The following is an 18,117-nucleotide window of genomic DNA, read 5'->3' on the forward strand; positions in this document are numbered from 1 at the left end:
GACTCTATCCCTTTGGTGTGACATTTCTAGTCCTTGAGATGATGGATATGGGCCTGGGTTTTGTACCGGTCTTTGGGCCCTATACTGATCAGCTATACTGTTATATGTACATTATGTGTGCATATACTAGGAGGCTAACCCACATTAGGCTTGTGAGCATGGGAACAAGCTCTAGTGGAGCATGGGTTAGGACTAACCTTAAGGGTTGAGGTTAGGGTCAGGAATCCAAGGGTCACACATGGGAAATGTTGCAACCTCAAATTTCATTGGTGACAACGCTCGCCGGGAGGCACGGTGGAATTGCTTCTTAAGGAGTTGTAGAGCATTATATTTCATGTGTGCATCCCTTGGGCTCGGGTGGATGAGTTTATGCCTGATTTATGCATGTTTATGCAGCATAACAATTATCTAGAGAGATCTTAGGGTTTTAACAGTGGTATCAGAGCAATCTCTAGTTAATTGTTGTTGATTTTTCTTTCTTATTGTAATTTTTGGCATTTTTTTGAAGTAAATTTGAATATTTACTAATAAAAATATTATTTTGTTGATTTGTGTTGATAATTTACACGTGGATCGTTGATATGACAATTGGGAACACGTGTTACTACTATTCAATGGATAAATTGACGTTGCCGGGGAATTCCGTGAGTTGCTATTTTTTCCTATTTTTTATGGTTTAAAATAAGCATTAATGGAAATTTCTACAAAAATACCACATATTTTACTATGGATATTTTAGTAGAATGGATTCCCTAAATTTATAGAAATTTTAGAAATTTTTTCCTAATTTTTTAGAAATTTTTTGAGCATTTTTATGGTTAAAAATGTATTTTTTTACATTTTTGCGAGTTTTTCCCGGGTATGCGATCAAGTTTCTGTCGATTTTTGGCTAAAATGCAATAAGGGGCAGCATGTTGATGCATTGAATGCTCTCCCATGTGCGTGGGACCCTCTTCGTCTCTCAATTCTGAATTTTTCTCTCGCGTGTATAAACACCTCTTAAAAAACATATTTTTTATTAATGTTAATCATCTGTTGGCTTTCACTTTGCCCTATTTCTGCTCTAGGATCTAGAGACAGGGTGGGCTCGCTTTCTTGGGATTGGTCATGTCTCTCACCCTAGTTTGTAGTTCTTCCGACTGTGTGTTTCCAATGATAAAATTGTGGAGCCTCGAAGCAAGGCTTCTCTGTGAATGTGTGGGAGAGGTAGGAGCTTGCTCTTGGACAAATGGTCTATTTATGCACTAAGGTTCAGGCTCTCCTGTCTCGAGGTCTAGAGTTCCTCGTCCTATGCTTGGGCGGTCTTCGCTTTCACTGGTACTGTCAAAGACAAGCACCATCTAACTCTACCTGGTATTGACCGATGGGTCCGACCTTATAAGTGAGGGAGCTTCAGGAGAATTCTCCTTGTTAAAAAGAGGATTATTTCACACCAATCTACCGATCATAGGTGCATGGAAATATGGAACTGTTGTACACACAGAACCCCTCTATGAAAAGAATGGTTTTTTTTTGCAATGGAACGGCCATACGCTTCCAAAGGAACGGGCGTATGCTTAAAAAGGAGAAGGGAACGGGCATACGCTTCTCAAGAAAAGATGGTACGGAGGTTCGCTTCCAGAAGGGCACGGGCGTTCACTTTTGAAATGAGGAAGGAATGGACGTTTGCTCAAGAATGGAAAGGAGCAGACGTGCAGAAAAAGAAGGGAACGAGCATTCCAAGTCGGGTCCATAAAGGAACGGACATGCAAAAAAGAAAGGAATGGGTGTTCACTTCCAAGGCCAGGAGAAAGAGGGAAAGGAACGGCCGTGGCACTTTTGCAACTGAGCTTTGGAGCAGGCGTACGTGCTTCAAGATGTGAAGGAAATGGGCGTGGCACTTCTGGAACAGCCATGGTACTATCAGATCTGGGAATTTTTTAAGATTTGTCTGGGAATTTATGGTTGCAGGTCTGACATCCCCCATAATATTCTCTGACAGGTCAATTACACCACCTTGATTGAATGCAATTAAATGCATTTTATGCTCAATTTAATGTAAATATTATAATTTTAATGCAACTACCACATTCAAGTAGAAAATCTTACCAGATTTAGTCAGCTGAAAAAGGAAACGGGTGTGGCAGATGTGCCACGACCATGGCCTATAAAGCGAATGGCCATTCCCTTCTTAGATTAGAGCAACCAAACAAAGTGCAGTTTCGCCTCATTTTTTTCCTCAATCTCTTGCTGATTCATGTGTTCTCCCACTGTTTTTTTGTGTTTTTGATTCAATAGAGAGCTAGAGCTAGTCTCTAGCTATCTATTGGTGCCTACAATGCATGATGAAGACTAACAAATTAAGATTAATTTGTAGATTAAACTAAGATGCAAACTTAAAGAAGAAAAGACAGAAAATCAAGGTTTTGCATGAATGTTAAGGGTAATGTGAGAGCTCTAACTTGGTTCTCCCACGCTCGGTCAAGATTTAAACACTCCAATGCTCGATTAACCTCCAATGCTTTGGGTAATCACTATTAAAAATGAAACAAACCCAAAATTAAACAACCAATCGGTGGATTTGCACTCCAACTGAGCTAATCAAAGACTTTAGCAAATTAATAGAGTGGAGGACCCTAAGCCAAATGCATTCCCCGACAGCGATGTCAAAGATGTTAAGGATAACATGCTACATTATACACATGAGGGGAAGAGAAGAGAAGAGAGATACATGCAAGGTCGAGTTCGGAGAGCTGCACTTGGCCAACCCTAAGAGGGTTAACTCCTCGATGTGAAGCCGCTAGGGGCTCACTCCACCTCTTCTTGTGTCATCCAAGAAGAGATCCAATGGCTAGGTAGAGAGCAAGAAGGAGGGAGCTATGGAGAGTTCAACCTCTACCTTATGCAACTATCATGCAAAGGGACTTTGTAGATAGCAAAGAGAAGGTAGAGAAGAAGAGAAGTGAGAGCATTACCATCCCTACTTACATACACTAACAGCAAGCAAGCAAGAAAATCACAAGCTAACATGTATCCACAAGCTCAAATAAGAGAGAGATAAGAGGCAAGCTCAAATGAGACTAATGGGATTGTCCCTTTTCATATTCCATAAAATGATTTATATAAGAGCTCATAATTACAATGGCCGGCTGCCCATTTACAATTGGGGGACCCAAAATTAGTCTTCCTAGTTTCTCTAGCTCTATGTACACATATTCCTCATGACCGGTGTTACACAAGCCGTAAGCTCGGTTGTCCTATGTCTCTTATAGAAGAAGCACATTGCGCGGTTACAAAAGATAAATTATAAAGAGTGTAGCCACGCAAAAGGTAATGTTCACTAGAGTGGTTAACAAAGTCTCGCTCCATCCAGTTAGTCCTATCAGACTCCACCCCTTTATTAATCATTCTCACCATGATCCCCTCTACCTGGAACCTTCTCTATTGAGAACTATCTTCTTTTAGACTCAAAGTAGCCCCCAAAAAACTCATGCACTTTTGAGCTATTTCTTTAATATCCCCAATCTCCCGTCCCCTCTATCTCTCATTTGCCCCATCACCTCCTTGCCCCCTTTCTCATTAGTCAATCCGAATAGGTATTTAGCAGCTTTCCTCTTGTAATTGAAAGCTCTCCATCTGTCCCTCCTTTCCCCTTCTCTAGTCATCCTATCATCTTCTTTCCCCAATTGAGCTTGGCACCAAGCATATTGATTAACATTAGCACCAGACAAACCCCCTACCTCTTCCACTGCAAGTGCTCTACTCTCCTAGCTTCCTCCTTGCCTGCCTCTTCTCCTCTGCTCTCAACTTTCCTACCCTCTTAATAATTCCCTACATTTCATTAGCAAACCATCTCTAGGATCCATTCTCCCTTGTCTCAACCTTCTAATTACCTCCTCAATGAGGGTTACAAATAGATCATCCTTTAATAACAAGTTATTAACACTCAATTTTCTGGTAGGGAACTATCTCAGCTCTTCTTCCTCCTATTCAGCCACATGCCATCCTCAGTTTAGTGGCATGTGATCAGACAATGCTAAGCAAGGATTCACTTTCATGTAAATAGTATGAGGCACTTAAGAGGAATTTATCTAATCTGGAGGAAGACTTAGTATACTGTAAGCTGAAATAGGTGCGCCCAGGTTCACATTCTCACTCCCCCAGCTCCCACCCATCTACTAGGCCTAGCCTACTTATCAGCATTTCCCACTTCTTCTTCTCCTATCCCATCAGCACAATACTCCCTCCACATCTATCCACATGCCTCTTTTAAATCTCCCATTAAAATGCATGGACATTGAGCATCCAACCTTGTAATCCATTCCCACATCTCCCCTCTTACATTATGGTTATGGGCCCCATACACATTAATCACCTAAACCCTTTGAGAGTCCCCCTTAGCATGCAAAGGGTTTGCTATATTCTAGGATTTAGCCCCTTCTTCGTCATGACCCCATTAAACCCTACTTTAGTCCCCCCATACATAATCGTCCAATCCCTGTATCCATCCTTCCTCAAGCACTTCACCCCCCATACATAATCGTCCAGTCCCTGTATCCATCCTTCCTCAAGCGCTTCACCCCAAAACATGTTATGTTCTTGTACTGCCACCACTGAAAGTCTCCATTCCTGAGACTAATCCCATAAATGCTGCTTTCTTTCTTCTCTCTCTCAGCCCCTTGACATTCCCTCACTTCACTAATTTTACTCATTCCAGGGCAGTGGGGTAGGAACCATGTCCACCTTAGTCTCCTCCTCAATTATTACTTCCCCCTCTGGGTCCTTTGTGTTCAACTGAATGACTCTCCATGCAGTCTCCATATGCCAGTTAAACCTACCCATAGATGACTCTCCATGCAGTCTCCATATGCCAGTTAAACCTACCCATAGATGAAGTTTCACTATCCTCAACTCCTAAAGGGCTAAATGGGTTAGAGAAAATAGAGGCCTGAGAGATTTCACACTAGCAATTGAGCTCCTTCCATCTGTTTTGTTGAGGCTTTTCCTCGCTTCCCCTTTCACTTGCCTAAGATTGCAGCCTCCTTTCCCTTTTTCTCTCACCTTTGTCCATCCCTAATCTCCAATTCCCCCATCATCATTTGTCACCTTCTCCTTTCCCTTATTATCCCTTTCAGCTTCCTTGTCAGTTCTCTCATCTTTATTCCCTCCAACCGGTTCTTCCCTTTTCCTCTCCTCCCTCTTTTTCCCTTTTGTTTCCCCATTCAGCCCCTCCTCCTTTGGTATCCTGCAATTCCTGACAATATGTCCAAACCCCCCACATCTATAGCAAGCCCCAGGGAATGCCCCAAATACCAACTTCAACTCCATCTTCCCTACTTCTCCCAGGTCCACCTCCAAGACCCTAGGAGTCTCATGCAGTGTATTCCATGTAATACACATCTTGTTAGAAGTTATCACACCTTCCTCATCCCTTGACACAAATAACATCGGCACATTTGTCTTCGCTAGTTCCCCCATCATCGGTCTGAGCGAGGGTGGTAACCCTTTATTTCTACCCACACCGGGCACGCCTCTTGCAAGCTCTTATTAACATTAAAGATGGGGTAAAACGAAAACACATGAATTAATTTCTAACCCATAAACAGAGGAGCTTTGGCAAACAAATCCATCACCACCTGACCTTTTACAAACAGTACATTATCGAACCCCTAGCCCAGATAATATACTTGTGACACCACCCTTTCATGCAAAACTTCTTCTTGTAACCATTTCCCTAACTTTACCTTACTCGGTGGCTTTCCACGACATATAAAAATTACACTACACACAGACAACATTCCTATCTGCCTCTTCACAAACTCTGAAGGGATACTTGCACATACCTTCCGTTGGCCGTTTTCTCCTGTGAGGCCTTGCTACCCATCTGCGTCAAGATCCAATCAAACTGTGTCTTCTTTGCCTCTCTACCTTCTTCTTCTTCTCCCATGAGCTCTCTTCATATCGCCCTCTGCATTCCAGTCTCCCTAGTTAGCCTCCTCGACTTCATCAACCTACTCCCAAGCCGCCACCATCCCTCCACACTTCCCCCTCCATACACTTGCATGCACTTCCCACATGATGCCCTTCAAATTTCAACACTATTTTTGGATCTTATTTTAAAAAAATGCAAAAGAGGTTATTATATTAGTATCAATGAAAGCTACATCACCCAGAGGTTAGATTTTAAAGCTTTAACAGCTTCATGAGAATTGTTATGGCTATTGATCCTCCATTGTTAATGGCTAGCTTACAGGCTTGGACAATAAGGTCCTTGATTCCCTCTGGGGTTTGGCTTAAAGGGAGAACTTCAAGACCTCATAATTTTCTCAAGGCATTCTACTTCTCTCTCCTTCCCTTTACTCGTCAAACGGCCTTGTATAGAGAATTGTGAGACCTTAAATAGAAAGGGTATGGGTGAATGCACGGAAATAGAAAGCATATGGGGGCTCATCATTTCATTGCCTTAAATAGAGAGGACATGGAGGGATAAATGCATGCAAATAGCAAGCATATGGGGGGGGTCATCATTTCATTGCCTTAAATAGAGAGGGCATGGAGGGGTGAATGCATGCAAACATATGTAGGGTCATCATTTTATTGACTTTTTCAGGCCATACTAAAATAGAACTTTAGAAAAACACTCTTATTCTTGAAAATCTCACAGAATATGCACCCAAAATGTTTTTTTTGCGACACACGATTAATTAATTAGTTGGTGTGTACAAACCTTGGGTTCAAGGCACCGAAATTTTGTTATGTTTATTAAGGTTTTTTGTAAGATCAAAAATGGAAATGGTGTTGGGTCCACATGCTTTCTATTTTTGCTTTCTTTCTATCTATGTTAGCCTCCATTACATTTTATTTTTAAAGGTTGATGTCCTCCATAATGTTTCTTTTTTGGGCTCACGATGTCCTGAATAATCTTTCTTTTTTTGGGCTCATGATTTTCTTTAAAAAGGCAAGAGGGCTTATTCTTTTTCACTTGGAGGGGAGAAGTAGGGAGAGAGGGACACCCAAGGTATAGGGTATGTATTAATTAAAGCTTTGGCTATAGAAAATGTAAAATTTTTAACCATAGACTTTAAAAGGTTTGTAACCTTATAAAGTCTGAAGTTTGAGTGAATATGCACGACAGAAAAAAAATAATTAATAAGTTTGAGTGAATATATTTAATTGAAATGCAAAAAACCATATTTGCAACCCTATTTTCTAAGCGGCTGACTTCTCTAGAAAGTTTGAAGGGCCTTATGCCCTTGAAGGCTTGAAGTTTGAAGGGTCTAGGGCATAGGCGCTAGGGTGAAAGATCGTTGACATCGTAATTGGAAGAGGCGGTTATGAGACGAAACAAAAGCACTATGGTGACCGTTGGATGGGAAGAGGAATCGAACGATGCAAGACTTTTGTGTAAATCGGACTCTTCAATGGGGCCGTTGGATGGCGAATAGATCGACGATCGCAGGAGGCCTATAAAAGTACCTCTTCAATAATTTAATAGGCCAATTTTTCTTTCTATCTTGAGTCCGCTCCCATCTCCGTGTGTTTCTGGTTACCTGTTTTATTGCACAAATCGTGTTTCGCTGCAGATCTCCCCTCTATATCCTAGCAGATTTAACCTTCGTCTTTTCTTCAATCTCTGCACAAATTAGGTTTTCATGGGTCAGCCATCGAAGCTCAAGCCTCCGGGCAGGAACTCCTCCTTGCATCCTTCCTCCAACTGGAAGGGCAAGCCACCGAACAGCAGGCAAGCGCGGAACCGAAACCGAAACCGAAACCGAAACCGAAACCCTAATCCCAACCCCAACCCTAACCCTAATCCTAACCACCGAAAGAAGCAGACAAGGAACACAGCCTGGACGCAGGAGCAAGGCCGCAGCCAGGTTTACCATCCTCCTCGGCTCCAAGATCTGCAATTTCAGAACAGATTAAAAGCTTCCAGGTATTTTCCCAAGCGCTTCAGCAGGGGCGATGCCGCCTACAACTCCGCGCGTGCTCTCATGGTAGATAGTGCTGCTGCCTCTGTTCCTGGCTTTGGTACTGCTGCCTCTGTGCCCTTCAATGCTCCGAGAGGTTTTGCCGCAGACGCATCTGCGTCCGTCTTGGCTCCAGGAGTTTTTGATTTTACGGGAACGGGCACCGCACCAGTGCCAGGTTTGGTTGCAGCCGCTTCAAGATCCCTGGTCTACACTGGCAAAGGTATTGCGTCTGCATCTGGTTTGCCTGATCCAGACCTAAGAGCCATCAACGTACCAGGTAAGGGTATGGTGGTACCCGGAGTCCTTAAATTCATAGGCCAGAGCGACACATGCGTGCCTACCAGGCCCAATGTGGCCTCTGGCTCATCAGGAGCTGTCGACTTTGCAGCAGCGGCAGCGTGGTCGGGTTTGGGTGGAACGGCTTCAAAAGCCCTTGACTGTGATGCAAGTACATCTGGTTTGGCTGTGGTGGGCCCTAGGGCTCAAGGCAAAGTTACTGCGTCTTTCAAGCATCGCAGGGCCTTCCATCGTTCACGTAGAGCCCTCTCAGCAGCACCCAAAGGTCCCCAAGCACCGGCAGCACCTCGCAACACGACCTCATTCTTGATGCGGGCAAAGAAATCTGGTGGTATTACTTCTCTAGTCTCCCCGAGTCCGGTCACCCCAGCTGTCATACCCACACCAGTTATGTCTCCTTTTCCGGCATTCAGAGGGCTTGCTGATGAAGCCAACCAAGAATGGGGTGTTAACGGTTATGGTTCTATGAATGGACTTATTCGTCTCAGGTCTTTGGAGTTTGGGCGTGAAGATGGTGATGACAATGACAGCGAAAGTGAAGTAGAGCAAGGTGCTCAATCTGTGCAACAGCTTGAGCAAAGGTTGGATCAGGACGTTAGTCGCTTTGTGATGACCTACCCTTCTAATTTGGTTCAAAACATCGGGCAGAATCTGCTGGAAACTCGGATGGATGACCAGGACAGCCATATTGGACATTTGGAAGAGGAAAACCTTTATCTCAAGGAACGACTTCATTTCATGCAACAGGAGGTGGAAGATTTACGGAGGCGGATGCAGGTTCTGCAAGGGGTTGGCGGTGGCCATGATGAGGAAGCTGAAGCTTCTTCTGGGAGAAGTGTAGCGGACGTTTCATGTCTGTGACTAACTTCCTTGTAGGAGATAAGAGGGCTGAGCTGTAGTGAGTGCCATGTCGGTTGATTAATGGGAGTGCCTTAGCTGGTGGTGAAAATGATCTTTCGTTAGTGGGAGCACCAAGCGCCTGGATGATGGAACGATCTATGGCGGTCCCTTTAATGATGCTGATGATCTTTTCTCTCCAAGCATTGGGGTCGTGCTGGTGTCGTCAGTGTTTTCAAGAGTTGGTTGACCCCTCCTCCCACCTCTGCCTGCACAGCGCCCACTTTACCTCTATGCCCTCATGACCTTTATGGAGTCACATATTTCTTAAGCCGCCGTCTGTGTGTGGCTGACTGCATGCAATTGGCCAGTGTTGACTTGCCTAGAATGTCAACTTGCCTTTAATGTTAGGTAGGTTATTTTTGCGTTTAGTGTGCATCCTTTGATGTCTTATGCTTCCTGAAGCCATACATGAGCCTCTAGGCCCTTGTACATATTTTCTAAAGGTGGTTAGCAGTCTACAGGATGTACACTTATGTTAGAACAGATAGGTTGCTTTCCAGCCTATATATCGTGTTAAACCTTGTACACTGTAATTGAAAGCTCTCTAGTAGGATGGCATCCTCAGATCCTGGTCTGAAGTTCATGCCTAGATCCAGGTTCTAGGTTCGCAAGGATGCACCAACAACTTCTAGCTGTTTGGACTGAGGCTAAGTATGCAAAGCTTGCAGGACCTTTCCCTGTTGTAATGTCAAGCCCCAGCTATGTGTTCCAATGCTTTTATGATGAGGGCACTGATTACAGGGGTCTAAGTCGCTTTATGCTAGATTCAGCAAAATTATTACCATAGATGCCTCTTACAATGGGTACTGGTCATCTCCCTTTTTGTCTAAAATATTCTTACTTTTTGTCTTTTGGTTGTGCCATTTGGTAATGGTTCTTTGATGCCTGCATTTATTATTTGTGTACGTAATGAAAATTTATTATGAAGTCCTTGCAAGGCAACCGAGGTCTTTGCTTGGAAAAAAATGATAGTCATTACAGCTTTAGTAGGGAGTTGATTAGGTTGTACAAAGTCGAGAAGGCAGGAGTAACTTCATCGTATTGATGCACCAAAGGATTGCCTTTGTGTGTTGTAAAAGTTTCTCCCCCTCGAATTTCTTGAAGCATGCTGTGTCCCCTTGCATTAATGTACGTAAAGCCTGGATTGCTTTGTGCAGTAGTCGCACACCCATGTGTGCAGTTGTGCAATATATATATGTGTGTATGTGTAAATATGTATATACATGTGTGTGTGTACATACACATATATATATATGTGTGTGCGTTATATGTATGCATACATACATACATACATTTATATGACTATGCACTCAGTGGTAGGTGGCCCTTCAATCTGAGCCTATGAGAAAAAAAACCTTGGAAACTTTGGAGAGGAATACAATCAATGTATTGCAAAGCTCTTTATGTTTCTTCTATGCTTGCAATTTTTGTTCAAGCTTACATAGAAGCTCAAAGTGGAAGCATGGATGTCAAGGGAACGAGCCGCCTTGATTTCACACATTATTTATTACACCATTCAAAAACATCTATTGCTCATTAAATCCATCCATACATGTATATGTATATATGTTTGTATATGTACATGTATGGTTTTTTGTACATGTGTGTATCTATATGTATGTATGTATGTATATAACACACACACACATACACACATGCTCACGTACAATTACACGCATATATACATGTGTATCACACACACACACACGTATGTATGTATATGTATGTACATTCATATAGACGCACACACACACGTGTACACACACATATGTGTGTGTGCACACACAGACACATATATATATGTGTGTGTTAAATACACACACACACACACATATATTTGTATGTGTACACACACACACGTGTGTGTATGTGATACACACACACACGCACGCACACGTGTGTGTGTGTGTGTGAATCACTCCACAGGTACACACACACACACACACACACACGTGTGTGTGTGTGTGTGTGAATCACTCCACAGTTAAACATTGTTTTGCTTACTCTGCTTATTGTAAGGCATGCTTTGTCATCTTATCCTCTCGCAAATGGACACTTACCATGTTCTTAATCTCAAATAGGGAGAGTCTTTGGACTTGGTATATATAGTTACTTAAGACTAGTAATAGTGATCGGGCCAATTTTAAGTTTGGTTGGCCTAATACAAAAATTAGCCATTTATATATGTCATTTTTGACAATAACCAATATACAATCGTAGTTTTCTTGTGAGCTCTTTTTCTTTTCCCTTATTGCTTTCTTGTATACTATTAAACTTGCTTGCATGTTAGATAGGTTTGATTATAGGTTTTTTTCTTGTATTAGAAGAGACTCACTGTGAAGAGAGTTCTCTTTTTGTTTCCATCAAGGTGTAGAGAACTCTCCCTTTCTCTCTTTGGCAAGAGTATTCTGGTGTGACAATGGAGTGAGGATGTGACAGAATCACAATGGAAAGTTACATTTACATCTCAAAGGCAAGATCTAATGACACATGCTTCAGTGAGGCGAAAGTAAGCTCTTGACTTGAATATACCGAAAGTAAGCTTTTGACTTGAATATATTTGGTGTTGCTAGTGACTTAGGGATTAGCTCTGTTTTTTCATCCATTCGAAGCTATTGGGATCACTTAAGTGTGAATTAGGAGGTCTCACTCTGAAAAACATGTGAATTTGGTGTCGTTGAATGTGTTTGTGTGTGTGATTTTGATATGAAGTTTATTTTGCATTGGGATATTCTATTTTCATCTATTGGTAGAGTTAAATCTTAGTTCTTTAGTATTTGCATGAGATTGGAGTCTAAGAGGCTTAAATTTTATTGCTTTAAGTCAAGGATTAGCTAAGTAGTGATTAAGAGAGCATTGAGTTTAGAGTGGGATAATCAATTTTTGCATGTGTTATATATCTTTTCATAATTTGTTCATGCATTATTAGAATTGATAGATACGATGTATGTTAAATCATCAAAAAATTAGTTGCATCATAATCATTATTTAGGATTCACATCTCATCAAGTCCAAAAATTCATAAAAACCACTAAAAATCAAGCCAAACCAGCTCTTGCATAGGGCAAGTGAGTCCACAGTCTCACGTAAAAAGATGCCAGTTTGGATATGTGAGCCACGAGTTTGGACACATGAGCCATGAGCTTGGATATGTGAACATGTGGACGTGAGCTTAGAGATGTGAGTGTAGAGGTAGGTATACTTAATATAGTATAGATCAATTATTAGTCTTAAAGACTTGTACACACACACACCTATTCATGTCATCAAAAGATTTTCTTGTCATAGAATCGGTATCAGCTACAAATTCAAAGAAAAAATCTTGTCATTTACGATTATTAAAAAATTAAGTACAGTTATTATCTAATAATTGCACATCAACATTGTCATAGGTTTAGTTCTTAGATTTTTGTGTCTTACGTAGGCTCATTTACAAAAGGGAAGTCCGTAAGTCAAGTTCATACAAAAAAGATGTGAGCCCATGACATGAGTCTAGAGGCGTGAGCTTGCATATGTGAGCTTGGAGATGTCTAGAAACGTGAACTAGCATACATGAGCCTGCGGATGTGACGTGTGAGTCTAGCAACAGCAAAAAAAACTTGTTTGAAACAATTTTCAGACCCACATTAGAACCACTAGGGATCTTTGATGTGAACTCGATTTGGACTAATTATTGAAAATGACAATATAGTCGATTGCAGTGTATCAAACCATACGTCCTTAAACCCATGAAGTTAGCAATCTCAAGAAACAATCAACACTCGATAGAGTGCTCCTCTACTAAGATGGCTAGACTTCTTCGGATCCACCTCAAGCGAGGAGCTTTGGGAGGAAATGAACCAACAAAACATGGGCATGTGTGGAGGAACAATGAAACACCTAGAAACATGAGCTTCCCACGGTTCTCTAAACTTTGGATTTACGAAATGGCTCTATTAATAGCGTCTTTAATTTTATGAAGAAGACATTTAATAGCCCTATCTTCGGACTCAGTTCTAGTGAAGAAGCGAGAGCTGGACTTGGCACCTCAAGGTTTGTTGTCACAAGAAGCGAATAAATCATGTCAGATGTCATAATGTCTCAAATATTTCGTATCGATCTTAAGTTGGATTTATCCCAACCAAACCATGATTGACAGAGCAGTCCAACCACCGTAGTTAACCACAAATGGGACATGCCTATTTTGTTGTACCACCACACAATTGCAAGTGTTCACAACACAAGCAAGTGTCTTGCTCTCCACAGGACTCCTTTATAGAAGTGCCTTTTAGCGTGGAACCAATTTTAGTTCTTCGTTTGGACAGGGAACAAGGAATACGGGAAGGGGTAAGGAGCCAATGTTAGGACTAAGAGATCTCATGGCGTGCCCTTAGTCGCGTGATGAGCATGTTGGGGGTAAAGGTCCCTGTATATGGGTATTTAGCCCATTATATATAAATGGAAGAAAAGAAAGATAAGGTAGTATTAGCTACCACCAAAATACGAGTCGTCTCCTCCTGCTTCCGCTCTCTCTCGGTCTCAACTGGTATCAGGGCTTGGAGTGCGGCGTGTGCGCAACGCACGTGTGCGTGGTCGCGACGGCGACGACAGATGGAGCTCGCAGCGGAGCTTCGAAAGCGGATTTGTTGTTGCGGGTGCGGATTTGCAAGATCTGCACAACAGAGCGTGAGCTTGGAGCTTTGTTCGACACACTCGGCACGGAAGGCGCGAGAACGGCTCCATCCGGCCTGATCCAAAGTGAAAAACTGCATTGAAGTGCAGTGGTGAGCAGCTAGCTGAGCTGGAGATCGTTCGAGCACATCGTGCAGCAGAAAGAAGAAATCGTGCATCATCTTAGCATTGGACAGCAGTCGGGCACATGAGCTAGAAAGAGAGAGCATGCACTGCGAATCAAGTGCAGCGCTGAAGACTAAGAGCAGTTGTGGATGTGTGTGCATAGGTCTGCGCACGTGTATGCCAGGTGCCAGGATGCTTCAGTGACGCTTGTGCGCATGGGAGAGAACAGTCACTTTCAGGAGAGAATATCTCTCAAACTGTGAGGATTCAGAATCTGAGTTGAACAGAGAAGTTGTAGACCATTTCAAGGACTAAAACTTTACTTCTGAAAGTTTTCTGATCTGGATTGTCTGTCAAAAGTTATCAGATCTGCAAAACAGGCAAAAATTACAGTTTGCAGCCTGCAAAGCCTGCTTCTGACCTGAATATCTTTTCGACTGTAAAGAATTCAGTCTAGGTCTGATCTGGACAGTTTGCGACCATTAAACAAGCTACAAGTTTGCTTTTGACAGCCGGTTCATCTGGATTATGCATCACAAGTTATAAGGTCTGCAAGACAGCAAAAAGTTGTAGCCTGCACAATGTTTTAGCTACATTTTGGATGTCATATGCCATGATGGGTCAATGAAATTGTATGCAAGAATTATGCACTTGTTGCTGAAGGTTTTGGCACTGGTTTAAGTGCGGGATAGTGTTTTTTGGTTAGCAAATCAGCTTCCGGCTGCCTACATCAACACTCTCTTTTCGGCTCTCTCATTCTAGTGAGCGGTTTTCACACTTTTCTTGCAGGTGCAGGTACATCAGTTTTGGCAGTTGGTTACATGCCAGTGGATGTTAGCACACATGCTTGCTTGATGTGACAGTACACATTGGTTTATGCATCTGTCTGTGACACTTGGATAGTGATTTTGGCATACAGTTTGAGGTGGATATTGAGGTTTTGCAGGGGAAACTCTGTCCAAATTTTTTAAAATCTGTGATCTTTGCCATTGGCGTTGTACATCGAAAGCAAGGCAATAATTGATCATCAGTTATCCTTTGCAGAGGAAACTCTATCCAAATTTTTCAAAATATGTGATCTTTGCCATTGGCTTTGGTTGAGAATCAGTCAGATGGAAAGCTTAAATGCTTGCGGATTGATAATGGCGGAGAATATGTCTCTGATGAGTTTCGATATTTCTGTGACACACGTGGCATAAAGAGGGAGCTTACCACTCCTTGTACTCTAGCTCAGAATGGAGTTGCAGAGAGAATGAACCGGACTATTCAGGAGAGGATGCAGTGTATGCTTTCTCATGCTAGCTTGTCAGGTGGATTTTGGGCTGAGGCATTGAAGACTGCAGTGCATGTGATTAACAGATCACTGAATAAGAATTTGAATCATGGCGTTCTTGAACAGGCATGGAGTGGCAAGAAGCCCTCTTACAATCACTTGCGCATATTTGGGTGTGAGGCATTTGCACATGTGCCAAAAGAGCTTCGGCAGAAGCTAGATCTGAAATCTAAGAAATGCATCTTTCTGGGTTATGGTGAAAGTGGAGAGATAGGATATCGTCTCTGGGATCCAGAAGGCAAGAAGATCATATGCAGCCATGATGTGGTCTTCAATGAGAAGAAGATGCATAAGACACCCATCAAACATGTGGAAATGCGTAGAGTCACCTTTCAGGATGTTAATCCGCTGGCACATGATGGTAGAAGGCAAGTTGTTCATGCACCAAAATGGTACACCCAGGTACTCCCAGTGGTTCACAACAAAGGGCAGATGATAGTTCATCAATTGGTGGACGTGATGAGGAGCAAGATATGGCTGATATGCATGATGGACAACAAGTTGACATGCCTTTGAGACGGTCAACCAGAATCTCTAGATCGCCAGATAGATTTGTGCCAGGCGCAGACTATGTTATGTTGATTGACTGTGGAGAATCGTCATGCTACAAAGAGGCTATGCTTCGTGATGACAAGCGCAAGTGGGATCTTGCTATGCAGTCAGAGATGGATTCACTCAGAAAGAATGATACGTGGGATCTTGTTTCTTTGCCTAGGGAGAAGCATGCGCTTCCATGCAAGTGGGTGTTCAAGATGAAAGTCACAAGTGATGCAGTGCCTAAGTATAAGGCGCGGTTAGTTGCCAAGGGATTCAAGCAGGAAAAGGGTGTGGACTTTGATGAGATCTTCTCGCCAGTCGTGAAGATGACTACACTCAGATGTGTGCTTGGCTTGGTAGCTAAAGATGACATGGAGTTAAAGCAGATGGATGTCAAGACTGCGTTTCTTCATGGTGACTTGCATGAGGACATCTACATGCAGCAGCCTGAGGGCTTTGTGCAAAAAGGCAGAGAGAAGCTAGTATGCAAGCTTAAGAAGAGCCTATATGGTCTTAAGCAGGCACCCAGGGAATGGTATCACAAATTTGATGCATTCATGAGATCTCAGCATTTTAGGTGGAGTAAGTCAGATCACTGTCTTTACACCAAGAAGGTCGTAGATGGCAGCCTGGTTATACTCACTCTATATGTGGATGATATGCTACTTGCTAGCAGGAATAGCTATGAGCTAGATGGTATTCGGGCCAAGTTGCATGAGGCATTTGACATGAAGGACTTGGGAGATGCAAGACACATTTTGGGCATGCACATTACGCGTGACCAAAAGCAAGGACTCTTATGGTTATCCCAGAAAGAGTATGTCGACAAAGTGCTTGAGCGTTTCAATATGGCGGGGGGGGGGGGGGGAGGCATTGAGCACTCCTCTTCCTCCATATGTGAAACTCAGCCAGAAAGATTGTCCGAAGTCAGATGGTGAGAAGGCCGAGATGGCTAAGGTTCCTTATGCATCAGTAGTTGGCAGTTTGATGTATGCTATGATAGCTACGAGGCCCGACATTGCATTTGCAGTGGGAGTTGTTAGCAGATACATGGCAAATCTAGGCAAGAAGCATTGGGAGGCAGTGAAGGGTTTGATGCGTTACTTGCAAGGTACACAAGAGATGTGCATATGCTTTGGTAGACGAGAGGCATGTGTATTGGGCTACACAGATGCAGAATATGTAGGTCACCCTGACACGAGGAGGTCTACTTCTGGCTATGTGTTTACCTTTGCTGGAGGTGCAGTGTCATGGATGTCACGTGCACAGAAGTGTGTTTCACTTTCTACCACACAGAGGCTGAGTATATTGCAGCCACAGAGGCATGCAAGGAAGCCATTTGTCTTAGTCGGCTAGTGGGAGATTTGGGAGTTACAGTTGATACTCCTGTGTTGCATAGTGATAGTATGAGTGCTATACAGTTGGCACGAAATCCGGTCTTTCATGCAAAGACCAAGCACATAGAGGTCAAGTATCATTTCATCAGAGAGGTACTTGAGGACAAGCGGCTTGAGCTTGTCAAGGTGCATATGGATGATAATCCTGCAGACCTTCTGACGAAGGGTTTAGCATCTGAGAGATTCGCATGTCTCAGAGAGATGATGGGCATTGGGTGAGCACTATTCTCGCATGTACCACTCGCGCTTAGAGCCACATTGGCCTTTAAGTGGGAGGTTGTTGGGGGTAAAGGCCCCTGTATATGGGTATTTAGCCCATTATATATAAATGGAAGAAAAGAAAGATAAGGTAGTATTAGCTACCACCAAAATATGAGTCGGCTCCTCCTGCTTCCGCTCTCTCTCCCGGTCTCAGAGCATGCAACCTAAAGGCAAGGTTGGAGAAGAACAAGTGCCATTAGAAACTAAACGACCCAACTCCGTGAGGCAAGAGATTATGTACACAGAGGGATTTGCACAACCACCTCCTTTTATTCCCTTGTCACGTGAATACACAGAGACATGGTGTGAATGACGTTTGAAATGGAAAGGGGGGGGAGCAGGGGTTGCAACCAACATAGCGCCTAGAGACTCAAAGTTGGACAAAACCAAGCCATATCTCAAGAATGATGAAGAAATTTATGGAATTGGAGATTCCATCTAATACCTAGAGAAGTTTGATTAAATTCAAGGTGCCATGGGATGGATTGATGACATCACCAATATTTGGTCATTTTTTGGACTGCCTTGAAGGCAAAGTAGGGCAGTGGTTTAGGTTACTAAACCCACTTGAAAAGGCCATCTATAGGTCTTGAGACACACATTCATTGTGAGATTCTTTCCCATTGGAGCCATATGGAACCCTATTGCACATATCTATAACCTC

At 42.8% G+C, this 18,117-nt stretch overlaps 1 protein-coding gene across 1 annotated transcript; it reads left to right on the forward strand.

Annotated features, from left to right (window-relative positions):
- Positions 1-7,479: 7,479 nt before the first annotated feature.
- LOC147626656 (uncharacterized) lies at positions 7,480-9,949 on the forward strand. Its single transcript, XM_086816726.1, has one exon. The coding sequence runs from the start codon at positions 7,632-7,634 to the stop codon at positions 9,108-9,110; it is 1,479 nt and encodes a 492-aa protein (XP_086672852.1). The 5' UTR covers positions 7,480-7,631; the 3' UTR covers positions 9,111-9,949.
- The last annotated feature ends 8,168 nt before the right edge of the window (positions 9,950-18,117 follow it).

The sequence above is a fragment of the Cibotium barometz genome, chromosome 22 (genome assembly GCF_041138505.1).
Source record: "Cibotium barometz isolate CiBa-2024 chromosome 22, ASM4113850v1, whole genome shotgun sequence".
Lineage (NCBI taxonomy): Eukaryota > Viridiplantae > Streptophyta > Polypodiopsida > Cyatheales > Cibotiaceae > Cibotium > Cibotium barometz.

Excerpts from the sequence above, each read along its gene's own strand:
- LOC147626656 (XM_086816726.1), top strand. The coding sequence starts at position 7,632 with ATGGGTCAGCCATCGAAGCTCAAGCCTCCGGGCAGGAACTCCTCCTTG.